The sequence below is a fragment of the Antennarius striatus genome, chromosome 21 (genome assembly GCF_040054535.1).
Source record: "Antennarius striatus isolate MH-2024 chromosome 21, ASM4005453v1, whole genome shotgun sequence".
Taxonomy (NCBI): Eukaryota; Metazoa; Chordata; class Actinopteri; order Lophiiformes; family Antennariidae; genus Antennarius; species Antennarius striatus.
In genome coordinates, this window is record NC_090796.1 from 8,092,457 (window position 1) to 8,111,927 (window position 19,471).

At 40.6% G+C, this 19,471-nt stretch overlaps 2 protein-coding genes across 2 annotated transcripts in view; both read left to right on the forward strand.

The window, feature by feature from the left end:
• Nucleotides 1-2,403: 2,403 nt before the first annotated feature.
• Nucleotides 2,404-12,756, forward strand: LOC137588410 (vesicular glutamate transporter 1-like). Its single transcript, XM_068305481.1, has 13 exons — nt 2,404-2,755; nt 7,121-7,373; nt 7,497-7,615; nt 7,701-7,815; nt 7,909-7,996; nt 8,357-8,443; nt 8,563-8,699; nt 9,051-9,200; nt 9,423-9,555; nt 10,002-10,112; nt 10,334-10,461; nt 10,924-10,993; nt 11,098-12,756. Exons 1-13 carry the CDS (start codon nt 2,694-2,696, stop codon nt 11,385-11,387), a joined length of 1,743 nt encoding a protein of 580 aa, XP_068161582.1. The 5' UTR covers nt 2,404-2,693; the 3' UTR covers nt 11,388-12,756.
• Nucleotides 12,757-17,371: 4,615 nt separating this feature from the next.
• LOC137588662 (SH3 and multiple ankyrin repeat domains protein 1-like) overlaps nt 17,372-19,471 on the forward strand; it is a 34,694-nt gene continuing 32,594 nt past the window's right edge. The window contains exon 1 of the mRNA XM_068305856.1: nt 17,372-17,582. The gene's annotated coding sequence lies outside the window, so the exon portion shown is untranslated. The remainder of the gene's footprint in view (nt 17,583-19,471) is intronic.

Genomic DNA, 19,471 nt, shown 5'->3' on the forward strand with positions numbered 1-19,471 from the left:
TGGCTAAAGTCTTTACCATCATTAAGAAGTAGTAGACCTTGGAGTGTGCATTTGGCTTCTTTTAGACACACCAGGCAATGTCTTCTTTTCGTTTTGCATGCAAGCTTTGTTGAATTGACAACATATCAGTTTCAGATCTGCAGAGTAGGAATGCACACATAGCCCTGTCAAAATCAAGGTCTTTGAATTTTGCTGGTAGGATGTAAAGAGAATCCTGCTGTGACGTGAAAACTGACGATCAATACAGTTTCTCTTTCCAGGAAACTATGTCCAAACTTTTGACTGGTACCTCATCCACTTAATGCAACTGTCAAATAGTTAAACATTATTAACCTGACGGGACCATCCATAATCACAACAAGATCTGCCTGCAATAAACTGTTGTCAGTGATCACAAACATTTATGAAGTATAGTTTAACCTCATCCATCTTATCTGTAGTCATCCAGTATACAGTATATGATAGAAGAAATAAACATGAGATAAAAGAAATGTTTCTGCTCACTTCTTGTTGATATGATGCAAAGCAGAGATTGGACTCTTGGACTCTTCATGTAACCTTTAATTATGAGTGGAATTAATATCTAAAGGACATAGAATTATATGTCCACACTAAAAAGATGATTTTTTTTTTTTTTTACAACCTAGATGTTTGTTTGCACCTTTTTTGCTTCCTTCATTCATTCATCTTCTGCTGCTTCATCCGCCGTAGCGGGTCACGGGGAGCTGGAGCCTAACTCAGCTGGCATAGAGCGTGAGGTGGGGGACACTCCGGGCATGACGCCAGTGCACCACGGAGCTACACCCAAAGACGGACAACCATGCACACACACACTCACTCCTATGGGCAATTTGGAGTGAGTGTATGTGTGCTTTTTGGAGGTGGGAGGAAACCGGAGAACCTGGAGAGAACCCACCCAGAAACGGGGAGAGCATGCAAACTCTGCACAGAGCGGGACTCGAACCTGAGTCCGCCGTGTTGTGAGGCGACAGCACTACCCACTGCGCCACCGTGCCACCCTTTTTTGCTTTCAGTGTTGTCCTTTTTTTTTAAAGCATCTCATATTAAAAACATTGCAATACATGGTTTTTCTCACTGGTTTGAAAGTGATGAAACAGTCAAGGATTCCTACCAAGTCATTCTTCAGAGGAGAAATGTTGGCTTGATAGACCTACTGTTGTTATTAGTACTGTTTATTATTATTATTATTATTATTATTATTATTATTATTAATATTATTATTATTATTATTATTATTATTATTATTATTAGTAGTAGTAGTAGTAGTAGTAGTAGTAGTAGTAGTAGTAGTAGTAGTAGTATTATCATCATCGTCATCATCATCATCATCATCACATCATCATCATTATTATTATTATTTTTATTATTAGTAGTAGCAATACCATCGGCGGATCGAATCCCGCTCCTGCCAGGACATCTCCGGAGGGAGTGTGAGCTGACGGTGGGAGGTGTCAGCTCACCTCCCAGCCACTGCCGAGGCGCCCTTGAGCAAGGCGCCGCCCCCCCTACAAGCTGCTCAATTGGGGCACGTTCCTGAAGCTTCTGCCCGTCAATCTGCCTCCTGATGTGTGTTGGTTAATGTGTGTACCGACTGCTAACTGCATGCTTACAGGCCCCCCTGTGTGCTGGGTTTCACGGGGCCTGTGTATACACTGATTGTCATAAACTCACACAAAGAACATGTAAAAATACCTGACTGACTATGTAATTTCCCTGCAGGGATTAATAAAATATACTTCTTCCTCTTCTTAATAGTAGTATTAGTAGTAGTAGTAGTTTCTTAGTTTGTTACTGTATTTTGCTCTAAGACAGATTGCAAATGACCAAAAACAACATGAATATAAGTGATTTTTAAGTCGCTCTAAATACTATAAATAGAAGAAGTCGCTGGTCGCCCTCCTCGGTTGTCTTATGTTTTAAATATCACTCCAAGCTTTTGAGGTTTTTAGGAAGTTGGACTCCCTGCCACTGTTTCCACATGAGGCTTATAGTCGAGGCAGTAAAGAGCATCAGAATCTTTTCAGGAATCCTTCTGCGTGTTTTCGACTCGCCTCGCCACTTAGCGTGGACACCTGATCCCCCTCCAAAAGAAAATCGAATGATGGGCCGTCCGGCCCTAGGACCATTACTGCGTCCCGCAACAACCTGGCCCCTCCCGTGTTAAAAATACTTTCCTGTCTCTGTTAACACGCTTCGATCGGACTGTGTTTACTCCAACTTCTCCCATTCAAGGCTGGTGCGATCCAAGAATAGCCGCTGCTTGAATAGAACGCCAGGCTGCGGGGAAGGAAGTGACACGCTGACCCCACTCACTACACACTGGGAGAGATTAGCGCGCAGGCGGCGGTAATCTGGCTTCAGGACCACGGCTAGAGACACCGATTGGCCACGGATCCCGGTCTAAAGTCACTTCCAAGCGCTCCGTGGAACCGTCACGGACACCAAAGACCGACAAGTTCGCCTGGACGTTTAAGGACTCTGGCAAAGTCGGGTTGACAATGTTTATCTGGTTACATGAAGGAAGTTAAAAGCTGGAAGATTTCAACACTAATTCAAGGTGCGTTTTAATGCGTGAGTGAGAAACACGGGGCGGAAGGCGCAGAGGAGACGGCTGTGCGCTCGATCGGGAGCGCGCAAAGACTGAGAACAGGTCGGATCCTGGAGCCGTGAGGATGGAGATCCGGCCGGACAGGTTTAAGGTGGTGGCAGCCAAGACTCTCGGGAAGATCTACGGGTATGTAAACTCAACAACCATTAAAAATGGAGCAAGGGCTGCATTATTATAACGGAAATCTAGAATAACTTTGGCCGTGAAATTACTGACGCACACTTTCGTGTTGAAGAAACGTGGATTTAATAAGCAGCAGATTTGTGTGGGTACAGAAGCAAACTGCTCTTTTAGAGATCGAGGCTCTCCAGAGGTCTGGATTAATGGTGTTGGATCAGCTGACAACATCTGTCCTGACTGTCTGTCCCAACAGACCGGCACACGTCACTAAACAAGGGAACTCCGGACACTTTTTTTGAAATTAAATAAAACTTAAAAAGTGTCTTGCATCCAGTTATTTTGATACTGCGGAAGAAATAATCAGAATAACGTTTTCATTTCTTTCCAATGCTCCTCACCGGTGTCGGATGAAGAGATGGATCAATAGCTGGATTTTTTTTTCCAGCAGTACTCAGGTTACAGACTTCTTGCCACCATGTGGTGGTTTTACTGGAGTTTGATGATACAGCAGGTTTCTACCACGAAATGTCTTTTAATTACCCCTAAACTCACCGAGGGTTACCATGGTTATAAACTGGGACTTAAGGTGCGCGTTCCGGTTCTGTCACGCCTCTCTCAAAGGGATGATGAGTTTAGGAGGAGTTTTATGATGGTGTGATGTGAATCAAAGTGCTGCAGGGCGTCATATCTGTTACATACAGTATTTGGTAACCAGTTTTAAAACCACAACTGCACGAGTAATTCAAGCGCACCTTTGGGAACACTGCAAAAAATACACAACTGACAGAAAAAAAGGGAGGTGAAGTTCATTTCTCTGCCTGGACAGATATCATGAAGTGACCAGGAGTGGACAGTGATGTCTATGTGTGCTAAATGGTGTCGTTGGACTCCTGTCTTCCTCTTGGGATTTGATGTAACATCTAAACACGCAAATCCTCTCCAGAAATAGCCTCCGCCCGTCCAAGCTGTCGGCCCACGTAAATCCCTGCGGGCCGCACACCTTTCCAACCTCTCTCTCCGCCTCCTTCCCCACTAAGCAGCTCGTCGTCGCCCCCCCCCCCCCAGGGCACCTCACATCCACTCAGGATTAGGCCACTCGACCTACGGTTGGGTCGGCAGTGACCTATCAGCTTTCATTTCCGTGGAGCGCAGGTGCGCTCAGGTGATGCTGACTTCCTGTCGTGCGTAAAGAGCTGCGTCTTCTTCTCAGACTTTGTTCTTTGCACGCAACATGCGCAGCAGGAAGACTTAACAGCTTTTTCTGGTATGTCATGTTCGCAGCGACAAAGTAGAAACATTCTGAATCTTAAGTTTTAATTGTCTTTGCTTCACTGTGGGTCCATTTAATCATAGAACTCTGTTCTATGACTGCAGTCCACTGGTTTATGTGTATGACCTGAGACAAAAACGTGAACGCATGATTTAATTGAAACACAAGTCGTGCCGTCTACTATCATGATATCTATTATATAAATGTTACAGCTAATATTTCAGTGTATAGCCGAAGGTAAGACAACAATTCATTTGGACATGTTGGCAAAAAAAGACTGCTGTCATCTAATCTGTTAGATAATTATATATACACTGCCCACTCTCTTTATTCTTCTCTTTATTTTGTGCATCTCACTCCTGCATCCGTTGCCAGAAGGATTTCAGTCTGATCCACAAGATCAGAAGAGAGAACAAACGCAACCTTTTTGGATCAGTTTAGAAAAACATACATTTGTTTCACTGTATTTCTCCAGTTTTACAGAACACTTTAACGTCAGTGTATTTAATTACAACAAATTATCTGTAAAATATATTTATATTGTAGTCCTTGAACAGTCCACACTTGTTTTGGGTCCTAGGAGCTCAGCAGGTCCTCATAGTGGTGCCACAAAGAGGTTTTTAGTCTTCCAAGCCATCCACCCAGTTATTTGACTCTGTTATCCAATCAATGACTTCAAGCTGTTGCCTCAAATCTGAACCAAGCTGCTGAACTGGCCTGACATTTGTTCTGACGTATGAATTAAGGGATTAACTCAGAGGGGAAACCCAGGAATACTCACTTGTCAGAATAAGAAATCTGATTTCAGCCTCTCAGCAAGTATTCCAGATACAACCCCACAGCATTTTCTCATTAAGTTAAATTGGAATTTCTTTTGAACCCAAACCTTTCCTAATGTGTAGCAGAGAGAAGGTCAGTTAGCTTGAAGGGATTACATCAGATTTCCTTTAACTCAGGGTCAGTCCTGAAAAGACATTGCAGCAGATAGCAGATGTTGTGTCTAGCAAGAAAAAGTATGCGGTAGAAAAAAGAAAACTCCCTCCACCTCTTATTGGTGAATAAACCAGGAGGGGAATGTAGTGAATTATTTGTGTGTGTGTGTGTGTGTGTGTGTGAGTCAGGGGAGTCAAAAGTAAAGGAAGCATTGATGAAGATGAGGAGACAGGAAGAATAAAAAGAAAGGCCCACTCAGACAAAAATAGTCCAGCCAGAGATATTAATAATTCAGACATGAGAATCATTAATACTTGATCAGTGCCAGAGTCTGTGAGATCTGCTTATAGTGACAGAACATGTATGTTTGATGATTATGTAGATGTTTACAGCTGACCGTTATGACAAGGTTATTTAAAGATAAAGCTCCAGTTAAAGGCTTTTTGTCACATGATATGATATTTTTTTTCATCTGCTACAGGATGTACATGTTATAAAGCTGCAGTAATGGATGTATATACACCGTCATTGATCTGCTGGCTTTTGATTCCCCGTCTTCATTCCTGGTGATTTGATTAAGCTGTAACGTTCTGGATTGGGGCAGCGTCTGTTTGAATAGACAGAGAAAAGTCTCATACAGATAACATAATAAATCTTTTTGTGATGGAAAGGTTGGTCCATTTGGAGCAGTGGAACATGTGTCACCATTGAAGTGTCCTTTATTGTGACTGTACACCATCAAAGGATGTGTGAGTTTAAATCTCTTCACTCCAATCACCAGATGATGAAAAAAACTACAGAAAATAAGATATTCCTATTCTGATGTAGCATAAAAGTTTAAAGTTAAATGGAGAGAGTAATAAACATTTGCACACACATTTGATTAAATGGGTGGTGATGATGAAGGAGCTATTGAGTTTGTCTGATCACAGACAACACGTCTATCCCACTGATTTACACAAGTGTGTCTTATTCTTATTCTTATTCTTACTCTTATTCTTATTCTTATTCTTATTCTTATTCTTATTCTTATTCTTATTCTTATTCTTATTCTTATTCTTATTCTTATTCTTATTCTTATTCTTATTCTTATTCTTATTCTTATTCTTATTCTTATTCTGTTGAAGACGTGGTGATGGATTCATTCTGACAGGAGCTACTCAGACACTCACTTCCTGGCTCTGTGTTTATTACTTTATTAATTATTGCTGGCCCTGACTGGTCAACATAAAACAACTGGCAAGAAATAGCTTGTAAATGTACACGCCTTAACATCAGAATCTTAACTGTTTTTTTCTTTTCTGCACTTAAACTGTATTGGGTTGCTTGATTTGACATAAACCAATCTCTGTCAGCAATGTGTTTTAATACGTGTTTGGCCTGTATGATATCATACCATATCATACAGGCGTTTCACTCTAAACATAAGTGTTCATAATGGCCAGTGGAAGAATGCTGCTATATGCTACGAGTCATCTAATGGCTGTCAATAAAGAGTCTTCTGCACTCATCACATCTCTTATATTACCAGTCAGATGACATGATGTGTAAGTGTTTTTTAGAGTGGAGCTGTTCCGTCAAAGGGTTACAGAAATTAAACCACAAATCACACAATGACTAGACGTAAGGTCATGGGTTTCATTCACATTTTGTTAACTTATATAAAAGTAAAGTTCTTTTCAGATGGGTGTTGATGGGTTTCTCCATTTGGACAAAGGTCAACCTTGCTTGGAAGGAGAAGTTTTCCTCTCAGTATTCTTCACTGAGGGCTAGTCGGGTCAGGAGATGAAAAGGATGAATCAAACTCACATCAGTAACTCCAGCAGTGGCAGGAAGCAAGATGATAGTGCTGACTGTCTCTTTTTGAGATGCTGGAGTGATGTAAAATTGACAGGGAGAACAATTAGGGTTAGCCTGAACATCCAGGTACATGCACTCAGATCTCCCTGAGATGTCATTTACAGGGAGTTCAGAACAGGATCTGTTTTCACGAAGGCAACTACAGTTCAGAAAGGCGACTCAGCAAATGAATGATCTGAAAATGCTGTATGAGAATGACCTTTTTTAATATATGTTCTATCGATGGTTTAAATCCAGTGACAGCTAACAATGTGGTTTAAGTTCCAACTACAATCATTGCGTATTCTCTTTTTCATCCCTCCTCTCAGCGCTCTTGAGAAGAAGCAGGAAAATGGCGAAACCATCGAGTTGTCAGCAGAGGGCCGGCCAGAGATGGTGCAGGAAACGGAGATGCCTGTGGTGGACTGCACGTGCTTCGGCCTGCCCAGGCGCTACATCATCGCCATCCTCTCTGGCATCGGCTTCTGCATCTCCTTCGGTATCAGATGTAACCTGGGCGTGGCCATCGTCAGCATGGTCAACAGCCACACGGTGCTCAGAGACAACAAGCGGGTTGTCGTGGTAAGTAGACAAAAGAGGAGGTTTGTGAGGTATTACTGCTAGACGATGACATTTCATTCTGTTCACTCATAGCACAAAAACAATCGAACATACAGACTGATATTTTTCCTCTTGTCTCAACAGAAAGCTCAGTTTGACTGGGATCCAGAAACGGTGGGAATGATTCACGGCTCCTTCTTCTGGGGCTACATAGTGACCCAAATCCCTGGAGGATTTATTTGTCAAAAATTTGCTGCAAATAGGTATGCTAATTATCTCTCTAAGATAATTACGCATCTGTTAAATGTTATAAATATTTCTTCAAATATCTGTTCTTTCCTCTCCCAGAGTGTTTGGCTTTGCCATAGTGGCCACATCCTTCCTGAATATGCTCATTCCTGCAGCAGCACGGCTCCATTATGGCTGTGTGATCTTTGTCAGGGTGTTACAGGGACTCGTGGAGGTGCTTCATTCTTTGCTATGGATTCAAGTTTAATTCAAACAACAGGATGTATTTCTACTCACATGATGGTATTCCTCGTTCCTCACCCCACAGGGTGTTTCTTACCCGGCCTGTCATGGAATCTGGGCAAAGTGGGCACCGCCTCTTGAAAGAAGTCGCCTGGCAACAACAGCCTTTTGTGGTGAGAAATGATCACTGTCATGTTTTTAAACAACAAACATGTCATTACTGTAACAGACACGTCCTTCTGGATAAATCCAGCCCAAATCATTTGAATAATCAGTGAACTGATCTGCAGAAAAACACCTTGTCGTCTCCAGCTTCATAAATCTAATCATTCTTTTTTTTTCTCTCCTTGTCTTAAACTGTGATAGATAAAATATAATTGATTTATGTAACAACATAATCAATCAAAAAAAGCTCTTTTGATGCCTTTTCTTTGATAAAAAATGCTGGGGGACAAAAGAAATGTTGGTATACGGTGATTAAACATAATTCTTAGTATCAGCCCTAAAAAAACTTTCCTCCATTTCTTTTTTAGGATCTTATGCTGGTGCCGTTATCGCCATGCCATTGGCCGGAATCCTGGTCCAATACTCAGGCTGGTCGTCAGTCTTCTACGTCTACGGTGAGAGACCCTTAACCTTCACGCAGGAAAAAAACCCATCTATCAATCAACTTCTATTAATTTGAGGCACATTATTATTAATCTTTTTTCTGCCTGAATACCTTCCTCCCTCTTCTTAGGAACTTTCGGGGTCATGTGGTATTGCTTCTGGTTCCTGGTGTCTTATGAGAGTCCAGCAGCTCATCCCACCATCAGTGAGGCAGAGAGGACGTATATTGAGGAAAGCATTGGCGTGTCGGCCCAGCATTCAGTATCGGTAAGTCATCGAAGAGTAAAGTATGAATGAAACATTACATTCCCTAACCTGAACAGGAGTGTTGTGACTGTATCTGGGACTTGGAGTGAATGTGAAGACTTTGTGATATCACTATACCGGTCCTTTTTTGGTGGAGGTGGGGAGGGGGTTAGTGTAGATAGATTGATAAACATGTAAATAAAGAGTGAGAGGCATATGCGACTGCGAGAGTACTGGCTTCTTATGTTTAAATAAATAAAAGAAAAATGAAATTAGAAATTAGTTCAGGTAATAAACTGTAGATTTCTGTTTACAAAATGAGTTAAAAGCTTTAGTAGAATCAAAATACTCTAAATGCATCTTCTGTTACAGAAATTCAACACGCCGTGGAAGGCCTTCTTTACGTCCATGCCTGTGTACGCCATCATCGTGGCTAATTTCTGCAGGAGCTGGACTTTCTACCTGCTTCTCATCAGTCAGCCAGCGTACTTTGAAGAAGTGTTTAAGTTTGAGATTAGCAAGGTAACTGAAAACAGATTTGAGCAGTATGAGTAGTGTCTCTACACCTATATATACTGTACACCTATATACAGTAAATACGTTATATATACTATACTGTACCACAGAGAAAAGTCAGAGATTTTAATACCTATAGTTTGCTTTCCAGTTTGATTCTTGTGACTACATTTTGTCCCCAGAATTTGAAACCCTGACATACAAATGTTTCTGTCTCCTCTCGTCTAGGTGGGCATCGTCTCCGCTCTTCCTCACCTCGTCATGACCATCATCGTTCCCATTGGTGGACAGATTGCTGACTATCTGCGCTCCAACCAAATCATGACCACCACTAATGTCCGGAAACTCATGAACTGCGGAGGTTAGAAAAGACAAAAAAGAGTCAACCTCACACCAATTCACAAATGCAGCAAACTAAAGTGTAGTCATATTAGAATAAACTCAACGACACTATTTACAGATCGATGCAGCTCATAGGATAATTATGGTGTATCACAGTATTTAGTGAGAACATGTTAGAAAATATTTTGCTGCATTGAAGGGAAATGACGAGCTGCTGTAAAACCGAGGCTCTGCCGGCGCTTTTTGAGCTGCAGACAGAAATCAATACCAAAGTGAAATGAAGAAGCGTGCAGTGTATAGATATAACACGGTGTGGGAAGCAGTTGGTCCCGGGGCAATATGGGGTTTCTGCTCAGTAAATAGAAAAATGACTAGAGAATGGTGTGAAGAAGAAATATCCTCGGTCGGCCTGTATGTGTCTTAATGTTTTCCTTCCACTTACGCTGTTCTTCTTATTTAACTCAGGGTTTGGAATGGAGGCCACCCTGCTGCTGGTGGTGGGCTTCTCTCATACCAAAGGTGTTGCCATCACTTTCCTGGTACTGGCTGTCGGTTTCTCTGGATTTGCAATTTCAGGTAACAACATGTTGGATTTTTTTAGTGATTTGATTTGATTCATTTTTGTTTTCCGCTTCTACGTCATTCCCCATTCATTCATTCAATAAATATAAATACTGCATTAGAGTTCTTTTTCATTTCTTCTTTTTCACTTCTTTATGCAAATATTTTAACCTCACATGTTTGTGAAGATTTTCTAGGGCTTGCAAGCTAATGTTCATTTTATCTCTCCTCATAAGGTTTCAATGTAAACCACCTTGACATAGCGCCACGCTATGCTAGTATCCTGATGGGTATCTCCAATGGTGTGGGTACTTTGTCTGGTATGGTTTGCCCACTCATAGTTGGCGCCATGACAAAGAATAAGGTAAAAAAATAAAAAAATTGCTCATCTTTTATTGTTTGATGGTGTGATTTCCATTCTGTTCTGGGTTAGCTCATGGTATAAATAAATGGCACTCCACCAGCTGAGTATGGCCAGACTGGGATAAAACTGATTTGACATTGTAAAACAACAGCATTGGTGTCAGGCTGCTTTAAAAAGTCATCATTTTTCACAGCCAGCAGTCATGTAGGGAGAATAATACTACTTGTACAAGACAGATATCAGGAAACAGGAAGTCAGTACATACAGCCATAAGACCCTTGTAACCTACATAGCGGTGTTAAAGCCTCACACATGTCTGACAGAAGGGAAATTCTTTTGAAGACACCAAATCAGCATGGTAGCATTGATTGATTTGATTTAGTACTTGTACATCTTTATAATAAAATGGAAAATAAACTACCCTCTGTTCCTCTTTTTTTTTCTTCCTGTAAACATTGGTAGACGCGGGAGGAGTGGCAGGGTGTGTTTCTGATCGCCTCGCTCGTTCACTATGGAGGTGTTATATTCTATGGTGTGTATGCGCCCTGATCATTCCTGCATTCAGCAGTTTATTCAGTCATCTGTAAAATATTAAAACCACTGTATCTGATGGGATACACTTCGTCTCTGTGTTAGGCATCTTTGCATCAGGAGAGAAACAACCCTGGGCTGAACCAGAGCAGCTGAGTGATGAGAAATGTGGCATCCTGGATGAAGACGAGCTCGCGAATGAGACGGAGGAGCTTTATCGCACCAGTGGTGGAGGGGGCTACGGAGCCATGAACCAGGAAGCAGATCCCAATGGCGGTGGAGTCATTGGTGGAGGGGGCTGGGAAGCAGACTGGGACAAAACTGAGGAGTACATCCAACCAGCTGGAACTAATAATTACCTTTGTGGAGTAGAAGGGGAGCAGGAACTCACATAAACCAGCAGCATCCTCTGCACAGAGCCTTCAGCGAGGCAGACACAACATCAACAGGGTGGAGTGTCACACAGAGGGACTTTGAAGGTGTGGATTTAAAATGAAATGATGGAGGAGACAATGTTCAGCAAGTCTGACTTTGTGATCATAACTGAACTGAGTTCAAAGACTCCACAACGAAGGCAAAGACATTAGTCAAATTAAAGTGTGTGTTTTTGTGTGATTGCAGCTGTGTACCTTGTGAGACAGAAGTAAGAGAGTTAGGACTCGTCAGCCTCTTGGAGGAGGCTGAGTTTTATTTGTTGTTTATTCACTGTAGAAGTATCTATATTATCTGACAGGATTTGGATTTTCTTTGTTTGCCTCTCAGATTTGAAACATTCAAAATGAAGCAAAATCTCTTGATGCACATCAATCAAAAGCTTATTTCTGCTATCGGGTGGAAACTCGATGATTTTGTTCAATTAGGTTTTAGAAAGTAGATAATTTACATCAGTAAAGATGGATTTGCAAGGTTTTTACATAAATGTTACATAAATAAACAGTAAAGATTATGTCCTTAATGTGCACACATTTACCAAAAAGCATGCTACATGTGCCAACACAACATTCTTTGCTCGACATACTGGTTTCCTCTTCTATTGAGAAAGTAATTGAAGACCTGCAAAAATCACAGTATACAGTGTAATTTCCCACTTCTATCATTTGTAGCTGTAACATTTCAAAATTCATGTGAATAAATGTTTAAAGTACAAGTTTTGACCTCGTCTGCCTCAAATAAGAGCTGAGGAAATGTGGATATTCAGGCTAACAACAATCCCCTATCTGCATCACTTTTATTTTCTCCTCTTTGGAAATTTTTTCTCTAAGGGCCAACATCTGTACTTTGTTTTAAAAATAATGTGTTGTTCATTACTGTTGTGCCGTCATGTTCCTGTTGCGTTCAGGCGACACAACAGGAACTGATGCTAATGAAAGAACCCGAGTGTGGTCAGCCTCTGCTCTCTGTCACTGAGGTGTGAGGTGCCAGTTATATAGCCTATGGTGAAAATAGAAGCTGTGCAAATAGAGCCATCACATCTACCCCAGCTGATCATAATTCAAAGGTGAATCTTCAATTTATTAACTTTATAGAATTCAAAATATACCATATGTTGAACGATTAGCAAAGTAAATGCAATCTGAAAATAAAAAGGCTCCTGATAAACAACAAAAAAGTGGTGTGTCATTGTACACAAGCAATTTATTGGACTTTGCTAGTAGATGTTCTTTAGTATTTTGCTAGCCCTCAGAATGAAAGTTTTGGGTTGTGGAATTATTGCCTGGACTAATAGGATAAATATTAAATGTTAGGGTTTTTATTCTTATTTTTTCATTACTTCCTTGTCAAATATTTTGTTCTGGGTTTTAAGCTGGAACTGTACACTTGAATGTAATGTAAATGTGAAAAATATTATATAATAAAACTTAGACGTAACCATAATAATTACACTTTGGATATTCCTGACAGTAAATATTTAACCATTATACTCCCATTTTGGATGCTTTCATATTTAGTGCATTAACTGTATTCCAAACACAATTTTGGTTTTCCATGTTTCATTATGTAGATTCTTACAAGTAAAGTTATGCTGAGACAAATTTTATTCCTATATGGTTACTGGTGAATGATGGCAAATGTTATGAGGGTACTGCACATCTACAGAGTTGGGGTTCATTAGCAGGAGCAAATATACAGAAATATTATTGAAGAAAAAGACTGTTGTTGGTGGTCCGGTCAGTGAACGTCTCATGTGGGCTCTACAATAAACATAAAGGATCCATGTGTACAGCTTTTTTAAAAAAAAAAAATTGGTTTCACAGATAGGTAGATCAATAAATCAATGGATGGATGGAAACAAAAGCAAAATAAACAAATAAAGGTAACTCAAATAAAAATTCTGATGTTATTAAATTATTGGTTAAATTGAGTCTATTTTTTTACTCATTTATTTGTCCTCTATAATAATATGAATTAGAAAAAACTAAAATAATGATATAAGGTAGGATTACATTAGCTTATAAAAATGGTCACAACTTGCACTGGGTTCTTTTTCCTTTTTTTGTTGTTTGTATAGACGTAAAGGGGTCGAGGTTATATAACCTTGCATGTGTCAGTGGAAAGGCCTCTTTTTGTCCCACTCAGCTCCGCATGCACGAGTAGCACTTTCTTCTAGCGTCATGAATCCTTGACTGGAATTTGTGCTAAAGGCTGACCATCACCATCATTACTGAAGTACCAGCAGCTGAATGCATCAAAAGGGCAAGGTGGAGAGAGGACAGCCTCATAGGAGCCTCCGGCAAAAGCACACAACAGGAAACATTATGGGAAAGATGTCAGCGGTGTGTGTCCAACAGACAGCGTCACACAAAGGAGGAAATCCTCTGTGCACCAGCAGCCGTTGCAGCTAAAGGCAGGACATGGATATACACGTCTGAATCACAAGACACTCCGGAGGCCGTCTAAAATGCAGAAATGTGGAACGATGCTTTCCAGGAACCAATGTTGCCCAGACTAGCGTCAGACTTACCACAGATACAGCAAATAGGTTTAAATAGGTTTAGAGATGGATTGGTGTTGCTTGATTCAGTTAAACATATATACATAAATGAATAAAACAGCTAATGATAAAATGTGCTAATGATAATGTTTTTATTAAACTATTGCTCATTTCAATTCATCTGTGTGCTACAAAACTTTACCACAAGTGGATAATAACTGTCTTCTGCTGCTGGTTGATGCGGCTTCTCGCAGGCCACGATAACAACAGGAACCTCTAGGAATCAATCAGAAAGGTCTCCCTGTAGTAACACAAGAGAATTCACTGTGCACGACAGAACAGATTCATTAGGTTCAAATAAGAGGCTTAAACTTTGAGAACCTTTTTTTGAACTGCTGACCACCAACACAACTGCTTCTGCTGGAAGAGGCTGTCAGATGGTGCAGTATTAGAGCCAAGAGGAGAAAAAAAATGTAAGGCTCACAAATACTAAGACAATATTTGTATTTGTATATTTATCCATTAGAATGTGGATTTGGGCATCCTGGAAAAGTAGGAACAGAAAAAATCCTCAAATAAATTGAATTCCTGGATTAATTTAAGGTTAACCTCTGGTTGAAGCAACAATCTTTGTTTTTCTTTAATAAAACACTAAGTTTTCCTCTTCTCTTGATTTTTCTCTTGAGTTTTTACTGCAATGAATGAATAATTTAAAGGAACCTCTTAAATTACACAAATAAATCTCTGTCACACAGTGTTTTGTTACTTTAATTATTTCGGACAAGGAACCATTGGCAGATGAAGGAGGTTGAGAATGGGCAGAAGAAATGACAAGGAGACAAATGCAAGGAGACTTTTTGTTGTATTGTTCTATTTTCTGTAATCCAGAGAAGATGAAGTTGTGTAGTTGAGTGATGCCATGAGTGATATACAGTATACAGTATTATGAAAAGTCTGGTAACTGCAGGGATTTATTTTGGGAATGTCATTTCCATTCTAATATTTCCTTTCATTTTTCACATTGTTTGCCAGGAGGTGAGACAACATCAGAAGAGCAGCTTCGGGAGCAGTGCGATACTATATGAACTGAACACATGATGTTTGCAGATCGTTCAACTCTCAAGGGGCCACAAATCAAAACACATGATATTAAAAAAGTTCAAAACTATTAAAAAATGATGTCGTTATCTAGAGTGTTGTGAGAGACGAGTAGTCTTGAGCCAGAGAAAGCTGTCATTGCTGCCACGTTTTTTCCAACGACTTTAATATGTGGCTTTGAACATTGAATACATGTCCTAAAATAGAAACGAGTCTGACAGGAACAGAACATGAAAGCAGAAAAGTAGGTGGAACAAACAAGAAAAACAGGACTATAATAACTGGATAGTAACAGAGCCTATTGTTATTTCCTCCTCCAATGTCAGTGTTCCAAAAGATAAACTTGTGGGAATTTAAATCTGTTAAAACTGCCATTTTTCAACCTTGACCCTACTGTCTTTGTCTCCACTCACACTTCCCACTCACACCCACTCAATGTGCAGAGAATCAAACACAATGTAAATGTTCTGATTCTTTTTATTTTTCATTTACATGAAATGACCACCAGAGACCAGCACTGCATTAGTTTTCAATGAGGAAATAATATGAATGGAGTCCCAGGAAGCGTGAGCCTGTATTTCACTGGCTGTGCTTGTATGTAGGTGTATTTATAGGGTTGTAAATTTGCTAAGCATGTGTGTGAGGAATGCTGCCAAAACCTGATAGGATACTAGTACAGAAAAAAATAATTTCTGTTTGAAACCATTGATTTAGAAGCAGTAAATTCTGTGTACTTCAAATCTTCAGTTTCCTAAATCAGTAAGGTTTACTTCTGTTGTCCTTCTCTGTCCAAGCAAAGAATGTACTCTCAGAAATTCAGAAAAATAAAAATATAAATCCCTGTTCAGGTATTTTTATGACCATATGCTCTATCTGTCAGAGATCCACTTTTCTCTCCTTGCCTTTGACATGAAGAGATGTTAAGATAGTTTCTCAGAATAAGGACACTGGGACAGGAAGGCAGTGGAGGCACTAATGTAGGATGAAAGTGTGGTGAATATACAGTACATCATGGAGTGGTGCACCATTAAAGGAGAGTACCCATTAGAGCTCTCATCAAGGGTTACAATGCAGGTGTTATTTCATCCTTGACTGGTTGGATGCATCAGGACTCATCTACTTATCACAGCGCTCAGTTGTGTGCATTAATGTATCGCAACTTAGCTCCTCTTCCTCTGTCCTCCATCCTTCTCTTTGAGAGCCTGAAAGCTTAAAGCACACAGCAGTCAACACTCCACCCACATGGACACAAGTCCCGGACACCCAATCATCATCATCATCATCATCATCACCATCATCATCATCATCATCATCATCACAGAAATCTGACTTTAAGAGTGTTGAATATGTAATTTATCCGACAAGTTACTGGTCGTCTCTATTATTACAGCTATTGTGGAATAGAATACGACAGGAAACTGGGGTGTTGAACTTAAAACAATCTTCCACTTTATAAATGATGAGATTCAATTTCAATAGTTACTGTCTTTGCCACCTGGCAACCAGATGTTTGTGTCATAATCAGTCTCTCATGTGAGAGAGAATGTGCCATGTGTAGATCCCATTGGTTTAAAGGGCGGGATGCAGGTAATGATGCAAACACACCTTCAGCCTGTCGGAAATATCCTTAACCAGAATTCATCAGAGCTGGACTGCTAAAGTTTTAGAAGAAGAAATGAAATGAAATTAAAGAAATGAAAGAATGCAGGAAATCAAATCTTTACGTTAGTCGATATTCAGGATCTCTCTTAGCAGATTCACACACCCTGCACAAAATATTCCAGAACGTGTAGCTGCAGGATCTGTCTGCATCCCTTAGTTATGTACATAGGTGGTAAATCATTTTATGATTTATATTCATTTTTAAGATGACCTTTCAGTATTAAAGAAACAAGGGTGGCCATGCATCGGCCTGACAGGGAGAAATAAGGACCTCATTCAAAGGGCCGGTTTGAATGCATCTTAGTGATGGAGTGACTGTAATAATGAGGAGGTATAGAAGTGAGACGGAGGGAGGAGTGGATATTGAAGGAAGCTGACAAATGGTAGATCAGGAAGAGACAAAACGAGTTGAAGAAAATTGAGGATGATTGAATAGAAGAGAGGTTTGTTGCAGAAAAGCTGAGAGAGCAACTGAGAGGCTGAAGAGACTGTACTCTGGAAGTAGAAGAGGAGGACGGAGGACAACGCAGGAAAGGGGTCGGCCTAGCAGCTGAAGTAAGAGGGAGAGAGAAAGAGAGTGAGAGAGGAAGGGGGGATGGCTAAAGCGGGGCATAGAGTATATGAAGGTGTGTGTGTGTTATTGAAAAAAGGGAAAGGGAGGCTGCACAACACAGTAGCTCAGGCTGGCTCACACTGAAGCACATCTAAAGACTAGAAGGCATGAAAATGTGATTTTGAAAGAAGCAAATCACTTTTCTTCCTCTCTTTTCTATTTTGTCACCTGGATCTTTTTTCTCATTTCCTAACCCAAGTCAATTTTTTACTCTCTTTGTGGTTTATCAAGGAAGTCCCTGCGGATTAAATAATGAGCAACACATCCTGAATTGCAGACAAACAGGTATTTACTTTTTTTTCTCTTTCATCTATTTTCTCTGATTCATCTCTTTAAGTTACCTGAATGGGGATGATGGCTGCCTGTATCTCACACTCACAGTCATGTGATGGTAGAACAGAAATGGAAACCTTGTGTCTGTGAAATAAGAGGTGCAAAAATAAAGGTGTGGTATCTTAAGCAGTTAACGTGTGCGGTGAGAGTGAAAGTCACAGTGGGAGCTGCAAGGATAACAGCTGGGTGGGGAAGAGTAAAGTGGGGCAGAGAAAAAACAGTTTAATAGAGCACAGAACCTTTAAAGAGAACTCTGTAATAATTGTGCTTCATTCTAGAACAGCTTTAGGAGTAATCAGTGACGCAAAACAACCGAGGAACGTGCATCTCGTAGGTTTTATTGACTGCTCTACGCTACATAATTGTCAGGTTCCAATAATAAAGTTTATGCAGATTTATTTGCTTATACTAAATGAGAATTATGGAGGTTAAATTACAAAAACACATATTAAGGAGCAATTTCTTTTGGATGCAGTGGGCAGTGATGGTGGAAAAGTTCATTGTCTAAATGAGGCATCTGAGCCAAATTCAACTTTATTGCTTGAACTGAATCCCTTGTGTCTCTGTTTCTTTCAGATTAATGCACATTCATTATCACTAATAACTGCACAATGCCATATTTCAAAGCCACTCTGTGACTGTTAAAGTGTAGGTTAGGACCTGTTTTATTGCAGTGATGCAGGCTCAGGAGAAGAGACAAAAAGAAGGGTTTCAAGTTTTTGGTTTTCACAGTCGCTACCTGCCCACAGCATTCATGGCATCAGCTGGTGGAAAGGTGGAAATCCTCTTAGGACCATATACAACTAGCACACACACACACACACACACACACGCACGCGCGCACACACACACACACACACGCACACGCACACGCACACAGACACACACACACACAACCACGGTTTGTTCCATCTCTGCACACCTTCATCCTACAGCATTCATGGCATCAGCTGGTGGAAAGGTGGAAATCCTCTAAGGACCATATGCAACTAACACACAAACACACACGCACGCACGCACGCACGCATGCACGCACACACACACACACACACACACACACACACACACACGCACGCACACACACCACGGTTTGTTCCATCTCTGCACACCTTCATCCTACAAATACAACATGATTCACTTTGTGCATCCTCCCAAGACCTGCCCGACACGGTGTGATGCAAAACAAGCATTACTGCTTTTAACAACATATTCTTCTCACACATAGGAACACCTGGGGGAATTAATTTGGAAGGGAAAGAGAAAAAAAAAACAGGCAATTTAGAGCAGAGTGGGCATCAAGATTAATGGCTTCCAAGCACAGAACAATTGATCATAAAGGAACAAAGAAGACCAGCTAATGTTAACAATGGAGAAGGACTTGGAGGGGATTAATATGTAATGACTAACTAATGCAAAAAGATAAAAGACATGAAACACATTGAATTGGACAGAAAGCTTCACGTGTCAGTGGAGACGTGTCTCTCTGAATCAGGACATTTCCACCACTGCTGCCTACTCATTTCCACTCCTCCACTCTGTGCTGTTCCCTCCATCGTCTCTGCCGGAGGAGCAGAAGTCGATAAACGGGCCGATCGGAGCAGCAGATGTGACATGGTCCAGTAATCCTCTACTGCTGGGGAGGAACACGATGAGCCTCAATGCTGACTACTGCTTTACTTGTGAAGTAAAAATGTGGAACACACACAAAATTTAAATCTGTCTCCTGAGAATATTTTGATGAATACGGCTGTATTCTCATGAACAAACATACAATCACTAGGTTTTAATTCAAGAACAAACACAGCAAAACATGTGTAAATAAAAGCTATGAACCATCTTCT